Genomic DNA, 27,935 nt, shown 5'->3' with positions numbered 1-27,935 from the left:
AGGAGGGTCGCAGGACGGTAACAGATGGCGCTGCGCAGCACACCTCGCACCGCAGCCGAGTCCGCTACGCCGACGAACGTGTGTCAGTTGTTGTGTGGCAGCGGTGCGTTCAGTGGTGTATGCCTCTTCTCTCCCCGTCTGCCGCCCCGCACGCCTCTCAGGTACGCTGCCACTCTTTACCTGCATCACACCCGTTAGTACACACAGAACGAGTGCCATTTCGTGTGGATGTACAGTTATGGAGCAGCGAATAGCAGTGGAATGTCGTGGATTACTTCATGGAACTTTTGAAACTGGGATTGTTGATGAGAGCGAGCAGGTAACAACAGCCCGTGCCTGGAACTCCTTAGCGCGGTATACCAGCCCCGGAACTTAAACATTTACCGTAGTTTTTAATGGTTGTGGGCGAGGAGCGGGAGGGAGGGCGAGCGAGGGGCGGGTGGCGGGTGGCGGTGGGCTCCGGAAGCTGGGGTAGGCAGGTGTAAGGTGCCCATAGCGGGGGTAGTGGTACTGGTAACGGTCCCCGGGCGATACCACCACAGCAGCAGCACAATAGATACATGCCCACCTCTTCCCCCTCCGCCCCTGCCTCCACGCTCTTTCGTAAATAACACGGCTCGGTCTGTTTAGTGCCTTGTAAAGTAATCCGAGTGTGTTATGCTTCTTTAACACACACACACACACACACACACACACACACACACACACCATTTAAACCACATATACCTATTAACCGCCCCCACACACACTTTGACCCTCCCCCCCCACACGCACACGTTATCTTATCACGACACGTCTGATAATGCGGAATATGTGGAGGAATGATTAGCAGCCAGTGATCATCTCCACTGGATCTTCGCGATAAGCTGTCCTTGGCGTATGTGACACATTATGTCACCCGTTGAGATCATTCTTTCGGACATGACGACTAATTTTTATAACGGTTTGCTAATAATGATAATAACGACGGTGCCGATACCAGAACGAGAAGTGAATATGATAACGATAATAATAATGATATGTAAGATAGCCATAACCTTTTGGCCCACGATAAGTTTCACCTAGTTATCTTTTCCATGACTATTTGTATCCCCCCTCCCCCTCCCCCCCCCCTTTATTTTCTGCTAACTCGAGACTTTTTTTTCCACGTTCCGAAATGTGTTGTATCTCAGTCACCAAGGGATTAAAACAAACAATAACAACAACAACAACAGCGCCCCATTCCTCCCCCTCCTCTCACACACAGCGTTCCGCCTCGGCCGTGTCCCCCTCGGGTATACGAAGGTAATTTACGGGGGGAAACTAACTTTAACAACGCCTAAAGCCACGGAACGACCCACTGACTGCTCCTGGTGGGGGAACGGGATGACGGGGGCGAAATTGTGTGGAGAGAAAAAGCGAGAGAAAAATAAATAAGGATGGAATGAGGAGCCAGGTGAAAAGGGAGCGAGAAGTAATATTAGATGTAAGAAGAGAGAAGAGAAAAGGCGGGAAGCAACATGAGTTGGAGAAAGAAAGATTGGGAAAGATAAAAGATGTGAAGATTGGATGAGGCAGAAAAAAGGGGTAGTATTGGGTGAAAGAAATAGTTACGGAAAGGGGAAATAGAAGCACAAGTAGGTAAAGAGAAAAAGAGGGAGAGAAAACATATAAGAAAGGGATGAAGAGTCAGAAGAAAAGGGAGTGAGGATTGATAACAAGTGAAAGAAGAAATAGGAGAAAGGTAAAGAGACGTGAAGCAAAATTAGGTGGAGAGAAAGAGGGGGAGAGATATGTATGGGATGAGGAGGTAGGAGAAAAGAGAGTTTGGACTAATATTAGCTGTAAAAATAAATAGTTCTGGAAAGAGGGAAGAAAAGAGACGGGAAACAAAGTTGGGTGGACTATGGTACCGAAAGGGGATATAAAATAAAGTATGGGAACTTAAATTAAAAGAGAAAATTGGAGAGGGGGCGAGAAGGAAAAATAATGTAGCCAGTGAATTGAAGATGATAAGAAAGAGAAGAAAAAGGATGGGAGTTAAGATTAAGTGACAGTGGAAAAAAGATAGACAAGGAAAGATAAAGGAGAAGAGGCTGGAGAAAAAATTATTAGATTAGGGAGGAAGCAAATGTGTAAGAAGAGGGAACGAGAGGGAACAGGGCGTAAAATGAAGTGAAGAAAAAAATAAATGAGGACGAAAAAAAGAAAATTAAGAAAAGGGTGAAGAAAGGTATTTGTAAGATTGGGGGGAGGTGGGGGGCGGAAACAATTTTGAGGGAAGGGGAACTAGGCAAGAATTAAATGGGAAACTGAGAAAACAAAAAAAAAAAAAAGGAGAAAAGAGAAAATAAGAATGAGCTTACTTGACTACTGCCCTCCATTACAACTATACTTCCCATTAATGCTAAAACTACGATGACGACGACTACGATCTCCACAACTAAGGTACTTTTTTGCTGTTTCTATGATTTCTTCTGGTACAACGTCTTTAATTTCGTCTAAAAATAAAACATACCATCTTCCCGGTGCCTTCTGAGACTGGCCTGGATGTCAGTCAGTTTGAAGGAGGGTAATACGAAATGAAATTGATATGCGAAGGTGTGACTGTGCTGGATTGTGCTCTCCTTGACACACATCTTCTATACGTGTTCTGCTTGTTGTCCGTGTGTGTGTGTGTGTTCCGCGGTTCATCATGCACAGCTCAAGCATCCTTACAACTGCCACTGTAACTAACTCTCGTAACTACAATCCACTGCTTTACCATCACGACAAATACTTAGACAGCCACACTGCTTCCATTCTTATCTGTGAATATAAATAACCGGTCACACGTCAACTACCAAAAACATTGAAACTTTGTCATTCTTACCACTACCATTCAACACTACTACTGCTATTACTACTAACAACAGTAATCTAAGTCTTTAAGGCAAGGCAAGGCAAAGGACAACAAACTCCTCTTCCTCTCGTCCTCGTCCTCCTCCTCCTCCTCCTTCTGATTGCACGTATTAAACTTTGCATCTGAAACTTATTGGAAAAAGTTGTGTTTGGCTTTGCGTGTGTGTGTGTGTGTGTGTGCGTGCGTGTGTGTGTGTGTGTGTGTGTGTGTGTGTGTGTCCAGTGCTCCTTGGTCGGTGAGTCTTATCTGTAGGAGTCTACAGGATGTTTCACTTCCTTTCATATCGCTCTTATATACCAGGCAGCTACACACACACACACACACACACACACACAAGTTGACAAACAAACCCACCATTGCCTCAACCTCTAAATCTTCACAGTAGCATTATTAGACTCGCGCCACACGTTTTGGCTCCTATATGAATGCACGCCCGCCGCTGGCCACGCCCTCGCCCATACTTTATGAGATGCGTGCAAGCCAAGCGCAGCCCCAGGCACACAAACACGCGGTACAGAGAAGGCCGCGGAATTAAGGGCAGTGGCGGCGAGGCAAACCTATTTCTGCAGGTGACCGCAACCCTGCAACCGCGAGAGAGAGAGAGAGAGAGAGAGAGAGAGAATCATCTAATCTCTCTCTCTCTCTCTCTCTCTCTCTCTCTCTCTCTCTCGTGTCGTTATGTCAACATTAGGTGATATACGAGTGTGAGGATAATTCTTCATGTTTCGGTATTTTTTTTTTTTTATGTACTTGCTTATTTATTGTTTATATGTCCCTCAACTTATCTCTATCATCTATCTATCTATAATTGTGTATGTCTATCTATATATCTCCCCCTCTTTAATCATGCATATACTCCCAATAAAACTGTCCCAATGGTCGTTTAACTAATTATGTATGATTACACGATTGCCAACACGCTTCTCGTATAATTAAAACCATAAAACGACAGATATTTTAGTGTACAATTTATCAGTGCTCTCTCTCTCTCTCTCTCTCTCTCTCTCTCTCTCTCTCCTGGATGTCGGTTATACAGGGAACATTATATTATTCAAGGTAGAGTATAATTTTACATTCTAAACGACAATTTATTTTATTCTCTGTGATACCTGATAAAAAGTCTTCAATCGAGGCTTCTTAAGAGTCCACACACTTCGATAGACCCTTCACAGCAGCCCACCTGTAGCCTCTTACACCTGCCCTTCCCCCCGCCCCTGTTTCCCCAGCCGTCCCCCTCCCATCTTTCCTTGTCTTGTCACACCGTTCCCGCCACGTGTCTCATGGCATTGGCGACGGAGAGAGAGAGAGAGAGAGAGAGAGAGAGAGAGAGAGAGAGAGAGAGGGGGGCGAAAGAAAGGTTAGATAAGTTATTTTGGTATGATTCATGTCTTCGGTACTTTTGGCAGCTTTGTTTTATGTTTTATAGCTGATTAACTGTTTTATATGTCTCCTCCTCCTTTTCCTCCTCCTCTTCTTTCATGTTTAGTTATCTCAGCGGATTTTAGTTTCTTTGTCCTCCGAGTTTTCTTGCACGTCTTCATCTTTGTCTTTTTTTGTCATCATGTTATTCTCTCTCTCTCTCTCTCTCTCTCTCTCTCTCTCTCTCTCTCTCTCTCTCTCTCTCTCTCTCGACAACCGCACGTAAAGGATTATGTGTCGTGAGCAGCATCCAACTCCATACACACACACACACACACACACACACACACACACACACGTGCATCTATGAAAACCCATGTACATTTTCCGTCTCAAGGAAGCAAGTTATAAATCAGTGATACATCTTCAGTAATTACAGTAATTAATCGTAATTATGCGCATTTTTAAGTAACTACATTTTTTACTGCATGCACGTGTTTTCATAGTTAATACACAACATATGTAAACTTCCTTATTTCACAGCTATTTCACATCGTACGTCTGCATCGTTATTCAACAGTTAATTATCACCATACATCTACATCCTCTTTCGCAGTAAACACACAACATACGTCTACATCGGCGCACGTCTTCCCGTCTGTCTGCCAGTGTTTCCTTACCCGCGCTGTTTCATCTATCGAGCAATCTTGATCGATGTTTGTTTTTCTTGCCCTTCCTCCTCTGATTTCCCCATCCCATTCCTCTCGTGCCCTCGCCTCCTACTGCAGTGCCTCCCCTTCCCTACTCCATCCCGTCCCTGCCTCCCTCCTTCCACCCAGTCCTTCCTTGCCTCATCCCTCCCTTCCCCCTTCCCTTTTTCCTTGTTCCTCCTTGCCTCGTGCCTCCCTTCCTTCTTGCCTGGTGTGTCCCTTCGTCCTTGCTATGCTTCGTCGCCCTCCCTTCTTCCCTTTCCTCCCTCCCTCTAGCCTTGTTTCTCCTATTTCTCCCGCCTTCCCTCACCTCCTTTTCACCCCTTTCCTCCCTCTCTCTTGCTTCTCCTGTTTCTCCTCACCTTCTCCTTCCATCTCTTCCTCCCTCCCTTGGCTCGTTCCTCCTATTTCTCCTTACCTCCTCCTTCCATCCCTTCCTCCTTCCTCGCCTTGTTACTCCTATTTCTCCTCCTCACCTCCTCCCTCCTCCTTCCTCCTTCCTTTCCTTCCTCGTTTACTGAACAAAGCAACCCTTGAGAGCCTGCAGTCCGCTTCGCATCCTCACTCAAGGCCGCGTTAGGTGCTTCTGCAGAGACCATTAATAATAGGGTATATAAATAGAGGGTATGATTCAAGGGCAGCGATGTTTCTTTTTCTTTAGCGGTTTTATGGCGTGTTTATGGTGCGCTGAGGTGCCACAACGAGGGTGGGAAGTTATTTATATATGTGACGTGAGAGAGATGGAAGAACGGATGAGTGGGAGGAAAGATAAGGGAAGGAAAATGAAAGAAAGACGTCTGGTGTGAAAATGTTAAGAGGTGAGAGGAAGGGCTGTGAATACGGATAAGAGAGTAACGAAGAAAGATAAATAGATGGAGAGAAAAGATGTAAATAATGAAGAAAGTAAAGAAAACAAGAAATAGACAGCTACCACAACTAAATATCCATCAACTATTTATTTTATTTATTAATTGAAGATGTAAGCAAATGCAATGTATAGCCTAGTTTTCGAACGTGGAAAAAAGTGTAAAGCGGTTCCAGGAAAAAAAAGGAAAAACAGGAAAGAATGAAAGAAAACGGTTACATAAAGAGGAGAAAGTGAATAAGAACGTGTCCAAGAAGAAGAGAAAGAGGAAGGGAATAGAAATACTCCCAGTAAGAGGAGAAAGAGGAAGTGAATAAGAAAAAAATGTCCAGAAAGAGGAGTAAGAGGAAAATGATAAAAAAAGACGGTAGAGAGAAGGAAGAGGACAGGAAACAAACAAAAAAAAAAAAATCCAATGAGTAGAAAGGAAGTGAATAAAACTGGTTCCAGAAAGAGAAAGATGAAAACAATAACAGCGATTCTAGGAAGAGGACAAAGACGTAAAAGACAGGAAGAAAACAAAAACAAAAAATCCATAAAGAGGAGAAAGAAAGTGAATAAAAGCATCTCCAAGAGAGAAAAATAGAAATATATGTAACAGCGATTCTAGGAAGAGGAGAAAGACAGAATGATTAACAACAAAAAAAGGAAGCGAAAGAGGAAGAAGACGAGGAAGAGGAAGGTCGCGTTACCTCTTTAAAAGGGTCTCTTAGCGCACTCTTAACCTACTCTTGGATCTCCCCGCCTCTGACAGCGAAGAGGAGTGACCGCTGGGTGTAAACAAGGACTGTACTTGTTGAGAGAGAGAGAGAGAGAGAGAGAGAGAGAGAGAGCCTTGACTGGAACTCTTTCGTCACTGAAGTTCGAAATTAATTTATACTTGAGCTGGATTTTATTGGCGATTCACTCTAATCTCTCTCTCTCTCTCTCTCTCTCTCTCTCTCTCTCTCTCTCTCTCTCTCTCTCTCTCTCTCTCTCTCTCTCTCTCCACCCGGTCACGTTCGTATCATATGTTATTGTTAACTCGCGTGCCTGCCCAAGTAGGTGTGACGGTACGTGTGTGTGTGTGTGTGTGAATCTGATACACTCAACCATTTCCTAATAAAGACAATAGTAAAAAAGGTGCATGGAGGAAGATGACGTAGACCACAATGGATGAGAACTGCAGGACGAAGAAAAATGGAAATAGGAAAGAATGAAGGAAAAGAGGAAGAAGTACGCAGCCATTTCCTGGTAAAAATATTAATGAAAAGTTACATGGGGGAAGATGAAGTAGAGAAACACAATGAATGAAAACGGTATGGACGAAGAGAGATGGGAGTAGGAGAGAATAAGGGAAGAGAGGGAGAAGTAGGGGAATGTCAGGAAGGGAACAGGTTATATCAGTAGTCGAATTGAAGATCTTGAAATCGACACGTTGAATATTCGTCCCTTTGTTCGTCCGTCAGTTGTCGAGTCCTTTTTGTCGGTGAAAAAGATGGAGGGTGGAAGGAAGGAGGAAGGAGAAAGAGGAAGAAGAGAGGCGAGTCGGTGAGATAAGAGAGAGAGAGAGAGAGAGAGAGAGAGAGAGAATTATCGTTATTTCGCCATCGTCGTTTCGCAATCCGTTTAGCAGCTCAGTAAATCCTTGGAGGGCAAATTCGTAGTAGTTTGCAAAGCGTAGTGAGAAGGTTGTGTGCACGCTTGTGAAGAGAGAGAGAGAGAGAGAGAGAGAGAGAGAGAGATGCGTATTGAATTCCTAAATACAAGGCAAACTTCATTTTTTTGTTTTTATTTATTTTTATTTATTTATTTATTTATCTGTGTCTGTGTTTAATTTTTTATAAGTCCCTAGACATCTTTTTCTTGACACGGAAATTCAGAGCTATTTTTTTTATATTTATTAAATAACAACAAGTCAAATAAAATAATAATAATAATAATAAGAAGAAGAACACTATGTGACGTACTTTGAAACTTTTGCTCAAACGTTTTCTCTTCTATTTTTTTCTTGTTTTATATTTCTTTTCTTTATTACATCTCTGGTATTTGATTGGGCGCGGATCGAACTATCAGGAATAGGAACACCCGGGGCTCGTGTGTTTGCCCTCTGCATGACGCCAGCAAGGCAGGTAACTCCTCGGCGCAGGTAGTCAAGACAATGTCCTCCTGAATTTGGCCATCGATCATCTTGACTCCTTCGTCGCCCGCCTCCTCTTCCTCCACTTCCCCCCACTTTCTCCCCCTCCTCCTCTTCTGCATTCAACTGGCTCAATCCTATTTCCAGACTTTAAGTGTCTCCTCCTCCTCAATCTCTCTCATTTTTGTTAGTTTTATCTTTCTGCTCTTCATTCTCCCTGTTTTGCATCACCTTCCTTCTCCTCCTCCTCCTCTGGATTCAACTGGCTCAGTCCTACTTCCAGATTCCAAGTGTCTCCTCGATCTTCTCAGTTTCGTTAGTTTTATCATTCTGCTCTTCATCATTTCCTTGTTTTGCATTTTTATCGGCGTCGCAGACGCCGATCAACAGATTGTACATCTTGTTGTTCTCTTCAAGTTGTTTTCCTGGCTTACCCATGCATTGTAGACATGACATTGTATAATAACATTTGTTAGCCCTGATGAACCCTACAACATGGCATTATAAACAAAGTCAGCTTTTTTTATTTATTTATTTATTATTACGTCTTGGCCTGTGGCGCCGGTAGGCCTTCATAGGGCCTGATGGTCGGCCCCAGCCCGTTGTGGCACAGGCAAGTGTATATAGTGGCGCCATCTTTACTTTTCAGCATTTTCCATTTTAGGCCCCTAGTTGCATAATATAAATTGTTGGGGGTGTGTTGGAGGGTCACGCAATGCCGATCTAGCACAGTTTTTGTGCTATTTACACTTGTTCTCCTCTTCCTTCTCCTCTGTATTCACCTGGCTCAATCCTACTTCCAGATTTCAAGTGTCTCCTCCTCCTCAATCTCACTCAGTTTCGTTAGTTTTATCTTCCTGCTTTTCATTCTTTCCTTGTTTTGCATCATCTTCCTTCTCTTCTCTGCATTCACCTGGCTCATTCTCATTTCCAGATTTCCAGTGTCTCCTCCTCAGTCAGTTTCGTTAGTCTTATCACTCTGCTCTTCATCCTTTCCCTGTTTTGCATCATCCTCCCTCTCATCCTCCTCTTAAGCTTCTCCTACCTTGCACTTCCCTGGCCTTCATCTTAATACCTCTCCCCCTCCTCTCTCTCCTGCCTCTCGTCCTCACACCCACACTCCATACTCACACGATCCACGTGCTCCACCGACCCACACCCACCCACGCCACACCCACCAGCCCACACACTCCACCTCTGTCTTCCTTCCTCTCCTTGCCCTCTTCCCTTCCCTCTCAGCCTTCCCGCCCCTGCCCTTCACACGCATCCCTAATCTTCACTCCCGCTCTCCGTCTGTCATTTGTTTGCCTTCCTCTAACTTCCCCTGTCCGCGTCCTTGTCCTCGCTGTCCGTTGGAGGGGGTGTTCGTGTTCGTTATTTTTTTTTTTTCTCTGGTAGTTCTGAAGTCCTCACATCCAACGGCTTTTGATGGGACGAAATAGGCCTTGGATTAAATTTAAGTAAGTCTGCCTTGCTAAGTGTGTTTATTTACCTCTTGCTTTCTGTATTCATTCCACGGTTAACCTTGATTTGCTTGCTTATTCAATTATTCACTGTTTTGTTTTGTTTCATTTGTGTTGTTAGTGTTGTTCTTGGTTGAGTTACATGTTTTGATTTTTCAGTTTTTAGTCGTTTTGCCAGAGAGAGAGAGAGAGAGAGAGAGAGAGAGAGAGAGATTGGAATTAAAATACAGATCAAGAAGCCACTAAAACGCAAAACCCACAAGCAACACTGAATCGCCGTCATGTGCCTGGTGGTGCGTGGCCGTGCTTGTTTGGAGGAGTTTATGGCGCTGCGTTGGCGTTGTACACTTGTCCCCTAAAATAATCGACCTCCAAGTGAACGACGGAACAGAAAATGAGCGAAAACCAGAGAGAATGGACGCCGTTAACTGTAAACGGGGCATATTTTAAAGCGATTTCATATTATTTCGTCTGGTGGGTTGCACAGTTGCCATTAAAAAAAAAAAAATACTTCCATGTGAACGGAATATAGAATCGACAAAAAAAATGGGCGCTTCTAACTGTAAATGCCTCGTGTTATAAGCCATTTTTATGTTCGTTCGTGTGCTAAATACTGTTGTCCCCCCCCTAAAAAAAATTATTAGAACGATAGAAGAAAAATGAGAAAAAAACAGAATAAACATTTTTATAACTAAATGGTGCACGTTTTAGACTATTTGACTATTTGTTATGTCATATACTCGGTTGCACAGTTGCTCTCAAAAGTATTACATCAATGTGAACGATAGCATAGAGAATGAGCGAAAATCAGAGTATGAACGCCGTTATCTGTATATGGCGCATGTTTTGGACCGTTTTCATATTACTTCGTGTGCTGGGTTGTGGTTAACTTGATTGGGTGACTTGGTATGCAAAAGTTGGTGTTAGTTTATTCCCGTATTCTTATCTTGTTTTCCTACGATATATATTGTCAAGGAAAAATGTGGAAAGGAATTTTGCGTATATCCGTGAATATAATTTATTTCAGGAAGGTAACTTCTTATCAGTTAAAGATATTTGAACTTTATGGCTCAAACTTATTTATTTATGTTTTCTTTGTTTGAATCCAATTTTGCGTGACCTCAATCACTACTTTTTTTTCTTTTTTTTTTCTTCATTTGCACCAACATACACGTCTTATATACACATACTTATTTGATCCTCATTCAATCCACTATTCTCGACCACACTCACGTCCAACTCATATTCTCTCTCTCTCTCTCTCTCTCTCTCTCTCTCTCTCTCTCTCTCTCTCTCTCTCTCTCTCTCTGGGTCACACATTCCTTATCCTTTAGCCTTTCCACAAGTCACGAAGAAAGAAGACTCGTTTCGCTTACACCAAGTCACTCACTCACTCACAATCCTCCTCACTCCCTCACTTGCTTACCCAACACGCACACTCACTCACTCACTCTCTACCCTTAGCAACTGCAACTATCTATATTCTATATGTTCAAAACGCTATCATTATTCTCACTAATTCCACAATCTGTCGTCTCCCTTTCCGCTCTCTCTTGCATGCTTTCGTTTTCTCACCTGCTTATTTACATGTCTTTTTAACTAATAACTTTATCTGCATCATTAATATATCATTAATTCCACTATCTGTCCTCTCCTCCCTCTTTCCTTGCTTAATTTCGTGTTCGCACTAGCTTGCATATTTGTCTATTTTAACAACTATATCTACCATCCTTACTCATGTCATGTCCTAACTTGTATCTATCCTAACCTTTTCTCTTGTCCTTCATTTCGTCCTTCGTAACATTCCTATCGCCGGTTTGTCTTTCTAGCCATCGGTAACTGTTTCATGTTCTCTTAACTTGAATGTCAACCTCTCCTTCCCTTCTCACCCTCCTTGGCCGTTTTGCCTTCTCTCTCATTCCCTTCCCACCCGTCACTTTCTCCTTGCCTTCTTTCGTCACTTCTGTTCTTCCTTCTTTGATTACCTCCTTCCCTTCCGCTCCTTCATCCTTGGCAGTTTCCTTTCCCTACCATTTCCTTTTTTTTTCTTTCATCCATTTTTTTTTTCATTTCCCTTTCCTTCCTTTTCCAATTTTTTTTCGAGCTTCCCTTCTTCCCCAAATCCTTCCTTTCATGCAGTTTTCCATTTCTTGACCTTCCTATTCTCTTTCCTTCCCTCCTTTCTTCCTTGTCCTTTTCTTTTCATCTTCCTTCCCTTTCTCCCTCACCACCTCCTACCCATCGCTTCCCTTCATTTCTGTTCCCCTTCCTAAATCCTTCCCTCCGTGTTGGTATTCAAAGCTGATCGTCAACACTTAAAACATTAACTCGATCCAACAAACTTCATCCTTGTCAGTCTCCAGTCAGTCAACAGCACGTCAGGTGTTTGCGCTCGTCTCGTCATCGTCATCGTACGTCAAAAGTAAAGTTATTGTACGCGAGTTGTCAGTCTCCTGTTTGTACCCATCTCTCTCTCTCTCTCTCTCTCTCTCTCTCTCTCTCTCTCTCTCTCTCTCTCTCTCTCTCTCATAGCAGTTACGTGAAGTTGTTATCCTAAAATAATTTCAACTTTGATATCAACAGACGCACTCTCTCTCTCTCTCTCTCTCTCTCTCTCTCTCTCTCTCTCTCTCTCTCTCTCTCTTGCGGCGACGGTTATAACTGGGTGTGACGTCATTTCCGGTCAGATGGGGCAAGAAACGGAGTTGAGGCCGGTGTATTGCTGATAGCGGTGGTGGTGGTGGTGGTGGTGGCTGTGATAATAGTGGTGGTGGAGGGGGGGGGATTTGTATGTTGATGTTGGCTGTAATTACGACTGATGCGATGATTATGGTTTTTGTTGTAGGTAATTGTGTCGTAGCGGTGGTAGTAGTATTGTTGTGGTTGTTTTGTTGTTGTGGTGGTGGTAGTAGTAGTAGTAGTAGTAGTGATGGTATGTGCAGGTGAATTGGTAATGAGTAATGTCTTATCATCAGTAATAGTAGTAGTAGTAGTAGTAGTTGTAGCAGTCGTAGTAGTAGTAGTAGTAGTAGCAGTTGTAGTAGTAGTAGTTGTAGTAGTAGTAGTAGTAGTAGTAGTTGTAGTAGTAGTAGTAGTTTTCTCCACCCGAAATTGACCTTTATTCTGGCCTCATGCTCTTTTTTTCTTCTGTCGGAGCAGCGTCTAGCGGGCTTTTCCGTTGATGTTTTTTGTTTTATTGCCCTCGAGCTGCCTCCCTTGCTGTAAGAAAAATAAGGTAGTAGTAGTGGTGATGGTAGCTTCTGTAATCAAAGTCATTATCACTAATTAGGGTTGCCAGCTTTGAGAGTTTTGAAATCCGGAGATAATAGTTGAAGCTCCTGACTCACCCCCCCCTACCCCCCCCTCTCCCCCAGTGGAAAAACACCAAGGGAGCTGTTTCTAGCCTCGGCCTAAACCATAATACTGCTCACAGAAGTTTTATCGATATCCACGGGTTTATCTTATTATTTGTTTTTATCCAAGAGTCCAAGGTGAAAGCTAAAGGGATAAGGACTGATAACAGAGCTTACTGATGCCTGACAGGGCTCGAGGGTCAATCCAGCTCCTCAAGTGAAGTTCTCAATACACAGACCCCAATGAGTTTAAAGTACAGACCTTTAAATTACCCTGAATTATTTCCTCATTTTCTATTGATTTGTTTAATTAATTTGTTGAAATAAATACTAAAACCCATGAAAGTCCGAACCTCGTTGTCTAATCCAAGTCCGGAGGTGTTGCTCAATTTCCGGAGTTACCTCAGGTAGCGAATCACAACTCGGAGGTATCCACGGACAACCAATAAGCGCCTTCCTTTCATCAAGCGTTCCTAGAAACAACCAATGGCCGCAGTTCTTTTATTAAACACTCAGAATCAGCCATTGCGCCCCGTCCTGTTGTTACATTTCCCAGTAAACAACCAGTCGCATCCGTTCTTTCATTAATGTGCCCTCAGGCGACCAGTGAGCGCTGTCCCTTAATCAAACGTACACGGAGTCAACCCACGAACGCTCACCTTTCACGACCTCCGTAAAATCGACCAATAGACTTTCTTCTCCCTTCAAAGAATCAACCAATGGGAGGCTGTCGTTCATTACACGCGCCCAGTAACAGGCAGTAAGCAATTTTCTTTTCGTTTAACTGCCGAAAGTGAACCAATAAGCGTTATCCTTTTATTCAACAGCACACACAGAGCCGACCAGTCATATCACCCCTTTCAATACCACAGTCAGTGTCGTGAAGAGGGTGCTCAGTATCGTCATATTTACCAATCCTCTCCCTCTTTCCCCTCATTTTTTTTTTCTCCTCTTCACTATCCCAGAATTTCTCCTTCTCTTTCCCCCCCTTTTTTTGTGTTTTTCTTTACCTTCTATTCCTTCTCTCCCTCTTTCCCCTCCATCCTTTTTATTATCTCTCGCTCTGTCTCACTATCATAATTTCCTTTCTCCTCCTCTTTCCCCCCTTTTTTGTTTGTTTTTCTTTATCTTTTATTCCTCCTCTCCTTCTTTCCCCTCCATCCTCTTTTATTATCTCGTTCTGTCACATTCATAATTTCCTTTCTTCTTTCCTCTTTCCTATTTTTTTGTCTGTTTTTCTTTACCTATTATTCCTACCCTTTTTATTCAACCATACTCCTTTTTTATCTCTTCCAACAAAGGTATAATGTGTGCGACTTGGGTTTGAGTTTATAATTTTACCAATGACACACTACAAAAAAGAAAAAAAGATGATATTCAGGATTTAAAAGTCACGGTCATTACGGCACAGGTTATGTCATGAGGTTACGTTGAAAAATTTGTTGGTTACGTAAAAGATATGTTGAAGAGGACGTCCACTGCATTGTAACGTACGAGGAATAGCTGGTAACGCATTGTGAAGAGGGTGCTCACTACTACGTCTTTCTCAGCTGGTCTTGGGCCGCTATACAGAGGTCATGAATACACCCAGGTTCTCATGAGGTCACGTGGTCGTTACTTGAATTACTGTTGACCAAGAAATGTGTTTGTCATGGTCTTTTATTTTACTTAACGCGAAGAAGAACAACCAACGGAGAAACTTTGTGATTTATTCCTTCCTTTTCCTGTTTTCTTGTTGCCTCTGTGTGTGTGTGTGTGTGTGTGTGTGTGTGTGTGTGTGTGTGTTTTCCTTTCCTTGTTCACATCTTTTTGTTTGTTTGTTTATGTAAATTTGTTTGTGTTAATATATTTACCTGTTTGTCTTAAAATAGAGATGGGACTTTACCTTACAGTTCTTGATAATAAATATTAAGAAATAAATAAGATAAGAAAGGTGGAGAGAACTAGTACAGAGGAAATAGATAATAATAATAATAATAGTAGTAGTAGTAGTAGTAGTAGTTGTAGTAGTAGTAGTAATAATAGTAGTAGTTGTAGTAGTAGTAGTAGTGATAGTAATGTTTGTGTTTCAGGAGTCTCATAACACATGATTTCATACCTTGCCCTGAGTGAATGTGACAGAGAGAGAGAGAGAGAGAGCAGACACAAAAATATTCCCTCGTGACATCGCTCATTGCAGCAGATAACAACTTGGTGGCGCTTCCTTCATATCATCAGCCTCCTCCTCCTATTTCTCTTCTGACCCTATACACACTGTCGTCTCCTCATTCGTCTCATCTATTTTATTTTCCTTCCTTTTTCTCTTCCTCCTCCTCCTCCTCCTCTTAATATTTTTTTTGTCATTTTCTTCCCATCTTCACCTCATTTTCGTATCACTTATTATCTTACTATCTTCTCCTCTTCCTCCTCCCCCTTCTCTTGCTTTATGATCCTCTCCCTCCTTTCTATTCCCTTTTCCCTCAGTGTCATTATTTCCTTTCTTTTTTTCCTCCCTTTTTTGTCTGGTTTTCTTTACCTTCTATTCCTACTCTTTTTGCTCCACTTTTCTCCTTTATCTCCCCTTGTTTTGTCCTCTCGCTCATCCTTCTTTCCTTCCCTACCTCTTCCTCTTCCTCTTCTTTGTTCGCCTGCTCTTTTTCCTTCTTTCCCTTTTTCCCATTATTTCCTGGTCCCGCCCCATCCTGTCTCATATTTTGTTTTTATTTTTTCCTCCATTTTCGTTACCCCGTGTTCGTATTCCATTTTTATAACCCTTTCACTATTTATTCTTTTTCCTCTATGGCACCCTATTTCTTCCTTTTTCCTCCTCCTCCATCCATTTTATCATTCTTCTTTTTCCATATCTGTCAACATACTTTTCCTCTTTCTCCTTATATTTTGTTGCTTCCCTTTTCTCCCACTACTTTTTCTTATTCTTTCTCTTCTTTCTTTGTTTGCTGTCCCACACACTTCTCTCATTCCTCTCCTCCTCCTCTTTCTTCCTTTAAACCCATTATCCCTTCTTTTTCTTTCACTTTTAATATTCTTTTTGCTCTTTTTCAACCCTGTATTGTTTCCTTTGTCTTTGTTTTCTCAGTCCCAAACTCTTCTCTCATTCCTCTCCTCCTCCTCCTCTTTCTTCCTTTAAACCCATAAGTCCTTTTTCTTTCACTTTTAATATTGTTTTCTGCTCTTATTTTTAAACCCTGTACTCTTGTTTCCTGTCTTGTCCTTTTTAGGGGGCCTTTTTAACCTTACTTTTCCTCTTTGAACCTTACGACCTTTATTTTCCTGCCTCTGCCTCCTCCTCCTCCTCCTCTTCCTCTTCCTCCTTCGTTAATGAGATGGCGCCCATTAGCCTCCTCCCTGCTCCTCTGATAACGCCGTGGTTGTTCTGGTCTCGGTTCTCGTATTCTGCTCTAACCCGTGGACTGTGGGTGTCTTTGGCTCGTTGCAATTTTTTTTTTTTTTTTTTTTTTTTTTTCGTCTGTATTTGCCATCACCTTTTTGCGTCCCAGTTTGATCAGTTTGGTTCTCTTCGTATCAGTATTTTCTCATGGCTTTTTTTTTTATAACGTTTCCACTGTATTTTTCGTCACCGTTTTTCGTCCCAGCATGATCAGTTTCGTTCTCTTCGTATAGTAGTAGTAATAGTAGTAGTAGTAGTGTAAAGCAACAAACTTCCACTCCTTTCCTGTTATTATGTATTATTATTATTATTATTTTATTATCTTTACAAATTTCCTTCCTACATTTTCTCTTTTTTTTCCATTGCCGTTTCCTGTCAGTATTTATTTTATTTTATTTATTTATTTATTTATTATTTATTTTTTTTTTGCATGTATGGAGGTCTTTTTCTTTTATTGATTTTAGTTTTCAGACGTCGCTATCATCATCACCAACCATGTTTACTCCACTGCGTGACAAAGAATTTTCGTCATGTCTTTCCTCCTCTCGCAGTCTGATGTTAGCGGACTCGGAAACGTTTTGTGGATTCCTTCAGCTTGTCTTCACCTTCTTAACTCACATCCTGTGGCGTAGATAAATATGGAGCAAAAGTTGTGGCTTGAGTGGAAGTGTGGCGGATAAGGGGAGTACACACACACACACACACACACGAACCTTCACCCTACTTACCCGTCCACACATTTTACCCTCTCCTCCATCCCATCCCTTTCCCTCCCCGCCTCGCCCTTACCTATCCCTCCCTCAGCCCCTACACTACCCTCACCCCTGCCTCTCCTTGCCCTTCAGAAATGTCCCGCTGCCCCTGGAGTCCATCAAACGAAGTACTTCACTGATAACGAAGTGTAATGAGATAACACACCTGATAATAAGATAGTACCGTATAAATAAAGTAGCATCCCAATTGTAGTAGTAGTGGTAGTAAGTAAAACAAAACAAAAATATCTACTTTTCCTCTCACTTTTATTATGTTTTCAAATTTCTTACGTCTCTCCTTTCCTCCTTTCCTTTTTTTTCTTCGTTGTCACCACAGAGAGGCACTTGTGTGTGTGTGTGTGTGCTGTTCATGACTTTTTACTCCCTCTCCCTCCCTTCCTCACACACACACACACACACACACACACACACACACACGTCATGTTAACTAATCCTAGCAATTAATTCAGGACCTTGTGTGATAGACGTTTATCTGGGGCACACACACACACACGTTTCCTGAATATGTGCTGATTGCCTTTGCCCTTGGATTTACTTTTTCATTCCTTTAAAAAAAGTAATGTATGCGAAATGGTTTGAGTTTATAGTTTTTACTTATGATATACTAGGAAAAATTATATTCAGGATTTAAAAAGTCGGTTACTCTCTCTCTCTCTCTCTCTCTCTCTCTCTCTCTCTCTCTCTCTCTCTCTCTCTCTCTCTCTCTCTCTTGATGACGTAATATTTAGGGAACGTCAGCCCCTCCTACCTCCTTCCTCTCTCCTTCAACCATCTGTCCCTCCCCTCCTCCTTCCCCTCCTCCTCCTCCTCCGGCTCAACAGGAAAGGGAGTGTCGTAGGGAAGAGGAGCAGGAAGAGGAGGACAGAAGGAAGGAAGGAGAAAGGGAGTAAAGAGAGGGAGAACAGGGAGGAGGGAAGAAGAAAAGGAGTAAAGGGAGGGAGGTCGAGAGGGGGTGGCTTATTACTCACGCATCCGTCTCGTGAGAATGCACATCTCTCTCTCTCTCTCTCTCTCTCTCTCTCTCTCTCTCTCTCTCTGTCACATCGCACATCAAGTTCAGTTTTCTTAGTTTTCTTTCCACATTTTCACATGCACTTTCATTTGTCACATACTCACCTTCCGTCTGACAACAACCTGCGTGTTTTCTTTCTTCTTTTTCTTCTTTTCTTCTTTACTTTGCCCCAGTCACTTTCTTCAATCCCTTCCTCCCTTCTCTTTCATTTCATTTCATTTCGTTTGCTTTCCCACCGTCACTTTTTACTATCTCTCCTCCTCCTCTTTCCGTTTAACGTCCATATTTTTCCTCATGTTTGTTTTCTTTATGGTAAACAATCCCCCGCCCTTGAGGTTCTAATGTCCTTACCTTTTCCCCGTTTGTTTTTACTGTTGTGGCCAAACTCGTGACCAGATCCCTCCCTACCTTCAACCTTGCCCCGTCTGGTTTCTTTCCCTCTTGAGAACTGGAGTGTAGGGTCGCTGCTGCTTTCCCTTCCCCTCCTCTTCCTCGTAAAGTGTCCTCATTCTTATTTTTAACCTTCCTTTTTTTTCCAACACTATTTTCGCTCCGCCACAACATAAGGACACATCTCCCACCTCACCTCACCTCCTCCTCCACCCCCTCATGCCCTACATCCACCTCCTCCCTCACTTCACGACCTCCACCTCCCCTCCCGCCCGCTTCAGCCATCTCCCCTCTTTCCCTCACCACTACCACCACCACCACTACCCTCCCCACCATCTTAGTCCTGCCTCAAGAGTCAATAGGATAATGCTTCTTACTGTAAATGACTCACCAATTCAATCCCCACCCCCACCACCTTCACCAGTTCATTGTGTGGGTCATGGTGATAGCCCTCGTCATAATCCTTCCCTTTGTGGTTTCCTTTCTTGCGAGGCTTTGTTCGGTCTTAAAACTCGTATATTATTATTATTATTATTATTATTATTATTATTATTATTATTATTATTATTAACATTCTCTTCACTGCACCCAATGTTCTTCGTGTGTTCACCACCGCCCTCACCACTCGCCTTACTTTCAAAATATCGATTGACTTATTTCCACACTTACATAGTAAAGATTATCACTATGTATCGTGTTTATTAGATTGTTATTTATTTATTTATTGTTTTATTTCACTTGTGTATTTAATCATTATTATTTGCCTTTTTTATCATATGTTTATTTTGCAGGCGACGTTGTACTTGAGTCGTGCATGTTGTGTGCATTTTGCCTTCTTTAATTACTATGTATATACTTGAGTCAATAAACGTGTCTATCAAAATCCACTCACGACCTTCCTTCCCTTCCTCCCTCCAGGATGGGTGACTCCTTCAGGGTGCGGGATATCAGCCTGAAGGCGGAGAAGAAGCTGCTTGGCAAGATGTCCAACAAGACCATTGCCAAGAACTTCATCGACGACACTCTCTGCTCGGTGCTCGATAACATCCACAAACTCTACAAGGCCCACGTGAGTGTGCGGTGGTGGGGGTGGGGGGTAATAGTAGTAGTAGTAGTAGTATGGTTTGCTTGGCGACGAAGCTAAACTAGATTAAATGGAGTGCAAATTGATGTGGGTCGGAATTCTCTTAGTCATCCATCTTACTGCTGCTTTCTTACGTATAAAACGCCCGGTAGTAGTAGTAGTTCTTGTTGTTGTTATTGTTGTTGATGGTATGGTAGTGGTGGTGTTAGCAATGGCAGGATATATATGTTCAAACGACAAGTATTTTCCTGAAGCGGCCAACCCCAGTGCCGGTAGTAGTAGTAGTGGTGCTAAATTTTCCCAGTGGAGTCCTTGTGTGATTGCCGGCGTCTCCTCGGCACGCCTTCCCTAAACACGCAACAGCGAGATAGATAACGCACAGCTATTATCGCAACCATCATCCTGTGAGCGTTAACGTTGGAGAGCTGATCACCATATATTAACATTCTTATGGCTTTTTTTTATTGTTTCAGATCCCTTGGTTGTGTCTTGGGCGAGCACTTTTTTGTCTGGAGACATTTGTTTTTATCACTAAATTTTACCCGCTCCCCTCCTCCCCCTTCTTGTATTTTCATCTATTTGTTCATTCATTTTTGCTATGGGTATGTGTATATTTATTTTATTTTATTATTATTATTTTTTTCATGATGGCCCTCTTTCTGCTTCTTACAAACCGTGGAAGGTGTTACTTATCGACCTTTGAACGTTTCCAAGCGTTCTAAGAAATCTGTTTTATAATATTTACATAGAAAGTCTATTTTAAGCGTTGTGGGATATGACGACTTTATTTTTTCCTTTTTCATTCGTGCGTCAGTTGAACTTTGTGATATCGTTGCTGCTCTCCGTCGTGGCTTTCCTCACATCCGGTTACAGGCATCTCTTGAAAGCATTGCCACTGGAGCTGGAGGTTTCTTTACACCTCTTCAACTCAAGCTTATCTCTCCCTCTCCCTCTCGCTGATCCCTCCCTCTTCCTCTCCTCCTCCTAGCTCGGCCCAGAATAGTGTCATAAGCGCTGAGACCAAACTATACAACCCACAATACCAGGTTTTCTAATAAGCATCCGAGAGAGTACCCTTAAATTTCTTAGCTTCTATATCAACACTAAATACTGTATACAAGATAGTGTAGTCTTTGGTATTTAGTTTGGGAGATTAAAAACTCCCTGTTGGATCGTGGAATTAGTCTAGGCTACTCCTGTTGGTTCCGCTGCTGTTCACGGTTTCTTTTTTAACATTCGTGAGTCATTAGCTGAATTTAGAGGACTAGAGGTCATCGTAGGTGTATGCTGTTGACCGAGGGACCTTTATACCTCATATCCGGGATGCAGATACCACGTACATTGTTCCTGGAGGGGTTTTGCTATTGCTTCTGCTGCCACGACGGGTTTCCTTTATGATTCCTGCGCCACTAGCTGAGTTTTAGGGTCGTATTACAAGACATCTCGCTGCCCAAGAACACGTATTATCGCAACCATCATCCTGTGAGCGTTAACGTTGGAGAGCTTTTGCAGGAGTTGTGGGCATTTCCAGTAGTAGTTTTATGACCCTGGTGGTAGTTTGACCCTTCTTCTGTACCCTGAGCCTAAAAAATACTCATTAGAACCTGAATGATTCCCCCTTTGACCTTTAGAAACAGCTGATGTGAGAAGCGAAAGTGTCTTGTAATATCAGCCTTAATGTTTAGCGCCTGTTTCTTTTTTTCGTCGTATTAGTCTTCATCAACAATAATGTGGCTGATTTGTCTTGTTTTGCCCCGATTATCAAGGCGTGCTTAGTTGGTTTTGTTAATTTTTTTTCATAACTTTTCACGACTGAGTCTTGAAATATGCCGTCTTTGTGAAAATCCAACTCTTCTAGCTAACTCCGTCCCAAAAATGGAGCTGAAAAGCCAAACTAGCCACATAACTGTTAATAAATACTAATACCACGGTTAAAAATTCAGGCGTAGGTGTATAAACCAGACCAGCTTCTCCATTACCCAGCTGTCATACAATTCTTACGCGTTGCTTCTGCTGCGCGCGGTGCCGGCTTTCTTTTTCATCATTTCTGGAGCCTCAGTTGAATTTTGGCGTTTATAAATCATCGCCGGTGTATACTGAGCGGAGCCTAACATCTGCTACACGTTTCTTCTCGGGACGTTTTCGTGACTTATGTTGGGGCGACGGCCGAGACGTTTGTTTAGGCTCCGCGATACTCTGGCTAACATAACCTGAGTCGGCGTTCTCAGACACCTCCTCCTCTCACACCAACAAATCCCAAAGCCCATAATAAGAGATACGTCGTGTTTTCATGGGTGTTTTTGAGGTTCATGGCACATAACCCTTGTCAAACTACCACCAGGGTCACGAAACTACCAATGGAAATGCTTACAACTCCTTCGAAAGCCTTGACAGATGTGGGTTTATAAGCCCCGAAATGTTGAGAATATTGGCCCTGGCTACCTAACCTTGCTTTGGCTTTTCTCGACTTGTCTATACCTCTCCCCCTGTTCTTTGCCTTCTCCGGGTCTGTATGAAGAGTAGCTACATTTTTCACACTCATATTTGTATACCTCGCACCCTACTCGTAAGAATTCAACGGCTAGATTAGATATGAGTAAGATTTTATTGGTGTGCTGTGTTCTGGCTCGCTTATTTTAACATGGGCTTATAATGGTATAGTAGTAATTGTTTATCATGGCGTTATTGAAGTAAAGATTGTAGTAGTAGTAGGAAGAGGAGGAAGAGTTGTAGTAGTTGTTGTTGTAAGAGAGAGAGAGAGAGAGAGAGAGAGAGAGAGAGAGAGCGTGGTGGGACCCTTCTTTCCGTCCTGTTTGTACTAGATAAAAGTTAAAATTCGAGACCGTGACGTTCCAAAACAGTCCAACAGCGTCAAAAAGCGGGATTTCCTACTTATTTACGGATCTGTTGAGTCTGATGATGATGATACTACTACTACAACTTTTACTACTATTTCTACTACTACTGTAATAACAATGATAAGGTGATAGTGTATAAGCCCAACCTATATATTTCTTTTTATCGTTTTATTACTGTTTTGCTAATTATTCAAGTATTGTACGAGAAATAGGGGAGAAAAATGCATTATAATTTTAGAAAGCTGGAACGGTTTTGCTAGTTTTGAGAAATGTGTGTGTGTGTGTGTGTGTGTGTGTGTGTGTGTGTGTGTGTGTGTGTGTGTGTGTGTGTGTGTGTGTGTGTGTGTGTTCTCTTTCATGTCTTTGTTATCTTCTTCAACATTTTTTTTCCCGTTGTGAATTATCCTTAGCAGTCCTCCCTAGTGTAGTTTGAGTTTGAAAGGAAGTCAGGATTATAGAATGAACGAGTCAGCCGCAGTATTAAAAGAAAACAAAGAAACGAAAGTTGTTAATGTAGGAATACAACACACACACACACACACACACACACACACACACACACACACACACACACACAAACACACATGTGACCTTACTGTTTATACTATTTCGGAACAAAGGAAACCGGAAATGTTCATAGTTTTGTCCGTAAAGCGTTTTATTTATTTTTAAAAAGAAAAATATAAAGAATCTCTCTCTCTCTCTCTCTCTCTCTCTCTCTCTCTCTCTCTCTCTCTCTCTCTCTCTCTCTCTCTCATTAACTACATTTCATTATTTATATTTTTACCTCCTTAACACGCTTATCCTTATCAGCTTGTTATCAGTCCGTCTAACCCACTGCCTCACACACACACACACACACACACACACACACACACACACACACACACCTGTCCCAACGCTTCAATGGGTGTTTTCAGGTAATGATGATAAAGTTATTCAAGTACCACTCTCCTCATCCTCTTTTTCATGTCTTCAACGGCTGTCAGGGAACTGGAGTGGACAAACATCAGATGGGTGATAGAGAGCTCAATGAGACACTCGATAAACAGTACTTAAAATGGGGAAAAATGATGAATATATGATTCTCCTCTCTCGCTAAATCAGCTTCCTCGAGGTTGGGCGTTCTGTATCGTCTCCGCTAGTTCTTCTCCCCCGCGCAGTTGCTATCCATATACAGGAGCCTTGTCCGCCCTCGTCTGGAGTATGCATCTCACGTGTGGGGGGGGCTCTACCCACACAGCTCTTCTGGACAGAGAGGAGGCTAAGGCTCTTCGTCTCATCAGCTCTCCTCCTCCTACTGATAGTCTTCTACCTCTTAAATTCCGCCGCGATGTTGCCTCTCTTTCTATCTTCTATCGATATTTCCACGCTGACTGCTCTTCTGAACTTGCTAACTGCATGCCTCCCCCCCTCCCGCGGCCCCGCTGCACACGACTTTCTACTCATGCTCATCCCTATACTGTCCAAACCCCTTATGCAAGAGTTAACTAGCATCTTCACTCTTTCATCCCTCACGCTGGTAAACTCTGGAACAATCTTCCTTCATCTGTATTTCCTCCTGCCTACGACTTGAACTCTTTCAAGAGGAGGGTATCAGGACACCTCTCCTCCCGAATCTGACCTTGCTTTTGGCCACCTCTTCTGATTATTTTATGGGAGTAGCGATTAGCGGGGTTTTTCTTTTTACTATTGTTTTTTTTTGTGTGTGCCCTTGAGCTGCCTCCTTTGTTGTAAAAAAAAAAAAAAGTTGGAAAGGGTGTTAGATAAGTAGGTTGGTATATAGTTAAGTAGGTAGCTGGGCCGATAAATAGGTAAAATAGATACAGATAGAGATAGATAAATAGCTAGGTAGGTAGACAAAGATACATAGACAAGTAGTTATTGATAGGTAGGTAGTTTGATTTGTAGTTAGGTAGGTGTATGTACAGATATAATAGTAGATAAACATGAGTCCTGCCAGCATTGACTTATGTGACCATCTTTTAGACAGGGAACAAGAAGGAGGCGGAAAAGCTGGTCAAGTACATCATCAAGATCGTCGTGAAAATACACATCCTGTACCGGAACGACCAATTCAATACAGAGGAACTGAAAGTGGGCAACCAGGTGAGTAAACAGAGAGAGAGAGAGAGAGAGAGAGAGAGAGAGAGAGAGAGAGAGAGAGAGAGAGAGAGAGAGTTCTTGCTTTTATTGTGACCACCATGCATAGTCAATCGTAGCTCTCTCTTCTCTTCTCTTCTCTTCTCTCTCTGTTGTTGATTCATATTAAGAGAAAATTATATTGCAGGCTCAGGTACCCTCTTATATACCAAACCAACTAATAACTATTGATACTTCCTATATTGTGAACCAACCAAAAGCTATTAAGATATTATTAAAATACTGTTACTTTTCCTTGTTGCTAATATGTTTAAAAGAAAAGAGCGTTAGTAGTAGTTCTTATCGTATACCGTACTGATTTACGAAACGAATTTAAAACATCAAGAGCTATACCATTTTTGCCGTGTTAAACTTCCTTCTATAATTAGCAGATGTAGCACTAGTGTATGAAGAGATAAAAGAGGGTAGGAATGTATAAGAAAGGGAAGAAGAAATGTGAAAATGAGAAGGGGAAGTACTTACCAGACACATAGACCTGAATAACACCCTTCTTGCCCACGTTTCAGCTCCACATCAAGTTCAACACGATCGTAAAGACGGTGATCAGCTTCTTCGAGGTGGACTTTTCTTTCGACAAGGGGTTCCTCATCAAGAACATCAGCGAATGCCGAGACCTTCTGAAGCAGCTCGTCGGGAAGCACCTCACGGACAAGAGCATCGCCAGGATAGACTTCATGTTCGACATCTTCACGGACCCGGCGCTGCTCGAAGAGGTGTTCCGCAAGGACTCTCCGCACCGCCCGACCCTCAAGTCAATCGTTGATGACATGAGCAAAGCGTTCGACGAGGGAGGCATCTGAGCGGCGTCTTGTCACGTCCCTCGCCTTCCATCAACTTCCTTCTCCGCTCTCTCAAGCTTCCTTCATCACTTGTTTTATAGTTATGCCATTTATTTGTACTATTTCGCTGGTAACGTAGTTTTCTCACGTTTTTTATGTTCTTTTATACAGCGTTTGCCATTTTTTACTGCTATATAAGATGTCTGAGGTTAATGTTTGTTGATATCAGTCGTGTTCTTCCGGTATCTTCATTGTCTCATACTCTCACAGTCATACATACTCGTTCTTATCCATACCATTCCCCCGTGCCACTCACTTTTCAAACTCCACAACTAAAGGGGCCATTACACTGGGCAAACTTTCCGTGGATCTTCAGTCAAACCACGATTTCCGCTAGCGTGGTTCTCATTTGTTTCGTGTTAATGCTGCTTATGATGATGGTGAGTAATACCGTCGTCCTTCGGTGAAATCTACCATAGCTTTGGAAGATTGTGGACATGTCAGAAAACCACGGAAATATGAGAATCACGCTATCGGAAATCATGGTTTGACTGAAGATCCACGGAAAATTTGCCCAGTGTAATAGCCCCTTAAGTTGTATACTCACTATGTTGATACAAGAGCCATCCCAGACTTTGTAAGAGGCGAAGTAAAAAGACCAACCACAGGAGATGGAGGCTTGTGCAGGTTCCCAAATATCAGTGTGTTCATGTGTCACTTTCTTACAGCCTTGAATCAGTCCCTCATCCGTTTAGTCCACGCTACCGTATCACCTTATCTGGTTTAGCGTTATGTTTACTTGGTTTGACATGCATTACCTGGCAGTCTTGCGTCACCCACTGCTGCGTTGCTCAAGAGTCTACCAAGAATTGTGTTGAACCTGTTATTGTATTTCCATCATTTACTACTTACTGCATTACTCCCTTGCCGCATTACTCTGCCCCTTTGCTCCCTCTAAGATAAGCCTTGCGGTATTATCACTTCTCTGCTCCTTTATATTCCACTGTCAATTGTATTACGTCACCTGTTAATGAAGCACCACTTTCTACTTCATAACTATATTGCCAGGTAAAGTACAACATTGTCTTAACCTTCACGCGTGCCAAGATTAACGTAAGACTTAACCAGTACTAATCAGTTTCTGGACTTACCCGGGGAGAGGGAGTGAGTCACGTGATCCCTGCGATGTATACTCTGATCCTCACTACAGAACTATTAAATTTTCTTGTGGGTAAAATTGGCCGTCATACTTAATCGTAACAAAACTGATCAATCTCGTAGTTAAGTCAATTTTTTTCCGCCTTGTCACACCATTCCCTCGGCAACTCATGCGAGAAGTTTGTCTTGAGTGGATGCGGAACGTGAATGCTTGGCGGATAATTGACATGATTGAACGTACTGAGTCGAGAGGATGAATGAGAATGTAGGTGAAGTACTTATGAACGAGCGGGGACCTTCAGAGGACAAGCAGGCACTCCTCAAGTTGTTTGTTGTTTGGCCCAGGCGAGACCTCCAAAATCAAGGTCACAATGATGATTTAGTGCTTAGAAACTTTAATGATAATAAGTGTAATAGCATTAATAGTTTTCCTTTAGACGTGATCATGCTTCCTGCTTACTTGAAAAAGAATATTAAAACCAGTTAATTACAGCGTTGATAATATAATACAGATAATGATACGAAAATAACATAGAACTAAGAGGGGATAAGCCCAAACTTTCCCACTCGCTTAAAAGATATGCAAAAGCGATTAGAATACAAAAAAGTCGATGTAAATGTATCAATATAAAACTGATAAAAAGCTAATAGAGGGAAGCAAGGAGCCATCAGGGAGGAGTGTGAATCTCAAACCCTAACACAGTCACAATGCTTAAAGGTCACAGGAAATAACGCCACAAAAACAAACATACAGTAACTTCAACAAGACTGCATCAGGCGGCGTCCACGGAGTCGGAGTCGGCCAAGGAGAAGCAGACGTGCCACAAGAAGCGTCGCCGCGGCATTATATACGTCCTCAAGGGAATGTATTTATTATTTGCGTTGCTTTAATATCCTGCGAGAGGGGGAGAGGGGTAAGGGCTGGCGGGGTGCTGCGTCCCCCCAAGAGCATGTGTAAACAGTCCCGGGTCATGTTAATGAGAGTGAAGGGCTTGTGAAAGGACGGGAGGCGGTGGGGGGGGTGACTTACTTTTGTCATGCATCTCTCGCCCCGTTCCCCGCCCTCCCTCCCCACCGGAATTGTCCAGCAACGAAACTTTTTCTTCCTTAATTTCTTGGCGTATTTATGATGTATTTCTTCCTCCGAACACCGACAGGAATGTATGTATGGTATTGTGGTGGATTAACAGTGTGGAGTGTAATATATCCATGTCTTCTGCGTATGTCTCGCGTATCAGTCATTCCTCATCGGTGTTCGGTATTTCAAGTTTACCGTAAGATGCCAACCACGAGGCGTCGTCTTGATGTATTACTTAAAAGAGCATTGTTAGTTTAGTGAGCCTGAGGACCTTTTAACAGATATATTCCTATGCATTACTGTACATACATTTAAGGACGCCTCCGAGGAGAGTATATCAAGGATTTTCGTGTGAATGGAGTTTTTACATAGGACTGATTGTGTTGTACAGCTGCCCATTGTATCTAAAGCCTGAATGCATAGATAAACATATATGTATATTATATATATTTTCCATGCTGAAGTAGTTTATGTATTTTGATTATTTTCATCTCCTATTTTT

At 42.5% G+C, this 27,935-nt stretch overlaps 1 protein-coding gene across 2 annotated transcripts; it reads left to right on the top strand.

Annotated features, from left to right (window-relative positions):
• The first annotated feature begins 2 nt into the window (after positions 1-2).
• On the top strand, positions 3-27,900 carry LOC126980355 (tumor necrosis factor alpha-induced protein 8-like protein). Of its 2 annotated transcripts, none has more exons than XM_050830139.1 (4): positions 3-161; positions 19,232-19,382; positions 24,245-24,364; positions 24,925-27,900. In XM_050830139.1, exons 1-4 carry the CDS (start codon positions 25-27, stop codon positions 25,216-25,218), a joined length of 702 nt encoding a protein of 233 aa, XP_050686096.1. In that variant the 5' UTR covers positions 3-24; the 3' UTR covers positions 25,219-27,900. The 2 variants fall into 2 exon arrangements, with proteins under 2 accessions (XP_050686096.1, XP_050686097.1); XM_050830140.1 differs by lacking the exon at positions 3-161 and adding an exon at positions 13,352-13,510.
• Positions 27,901-27,935: the final 35 nt, after the last annotated feature.

This window comes from Eriocheir sinensis, chromosome 44 (assembly GCF_024679095.1).
Source record: "Eriocheir sinensis breed Jianghai 21 chromosome 44, ASM2467909v1, whole genome shotgun sequence".
Taxonomy (NCBI): Eukaryota; Metazoa; Arthropoda; class Malacostraca; order Decapoda; family Varunidae; genus Eriocheir; species Eriocheir sinensis.
This window is presented reverse-complemented; position numbering and strand designations above follow the sequence as displayed.

Bases quoted from the DNA above. Each gene is read 5' to 3' on its own strand.
- LOC126980355 (XM_050830139.1), top strand. From the start codon at position 25: ATGGCGCTGCGCAGCACACCTCGCACCGCAGCCGAGTCCGCTACGCCG. The intron at 19,383-24,244 runs GTGAGTGTGCGG...ACCATCTTTTAG, and splicing joins ACAAACTCTACAAGGCCCAC to ACAGGGAACAAGAAGGAGGC. The intron at 24,365-24,924 runs GTGAGTAAACAG...CCCACGTTTCAG, and splicing joins AACTGAAAGTGGGCAACCAG to CTCCACATCAAGTTCAACAC.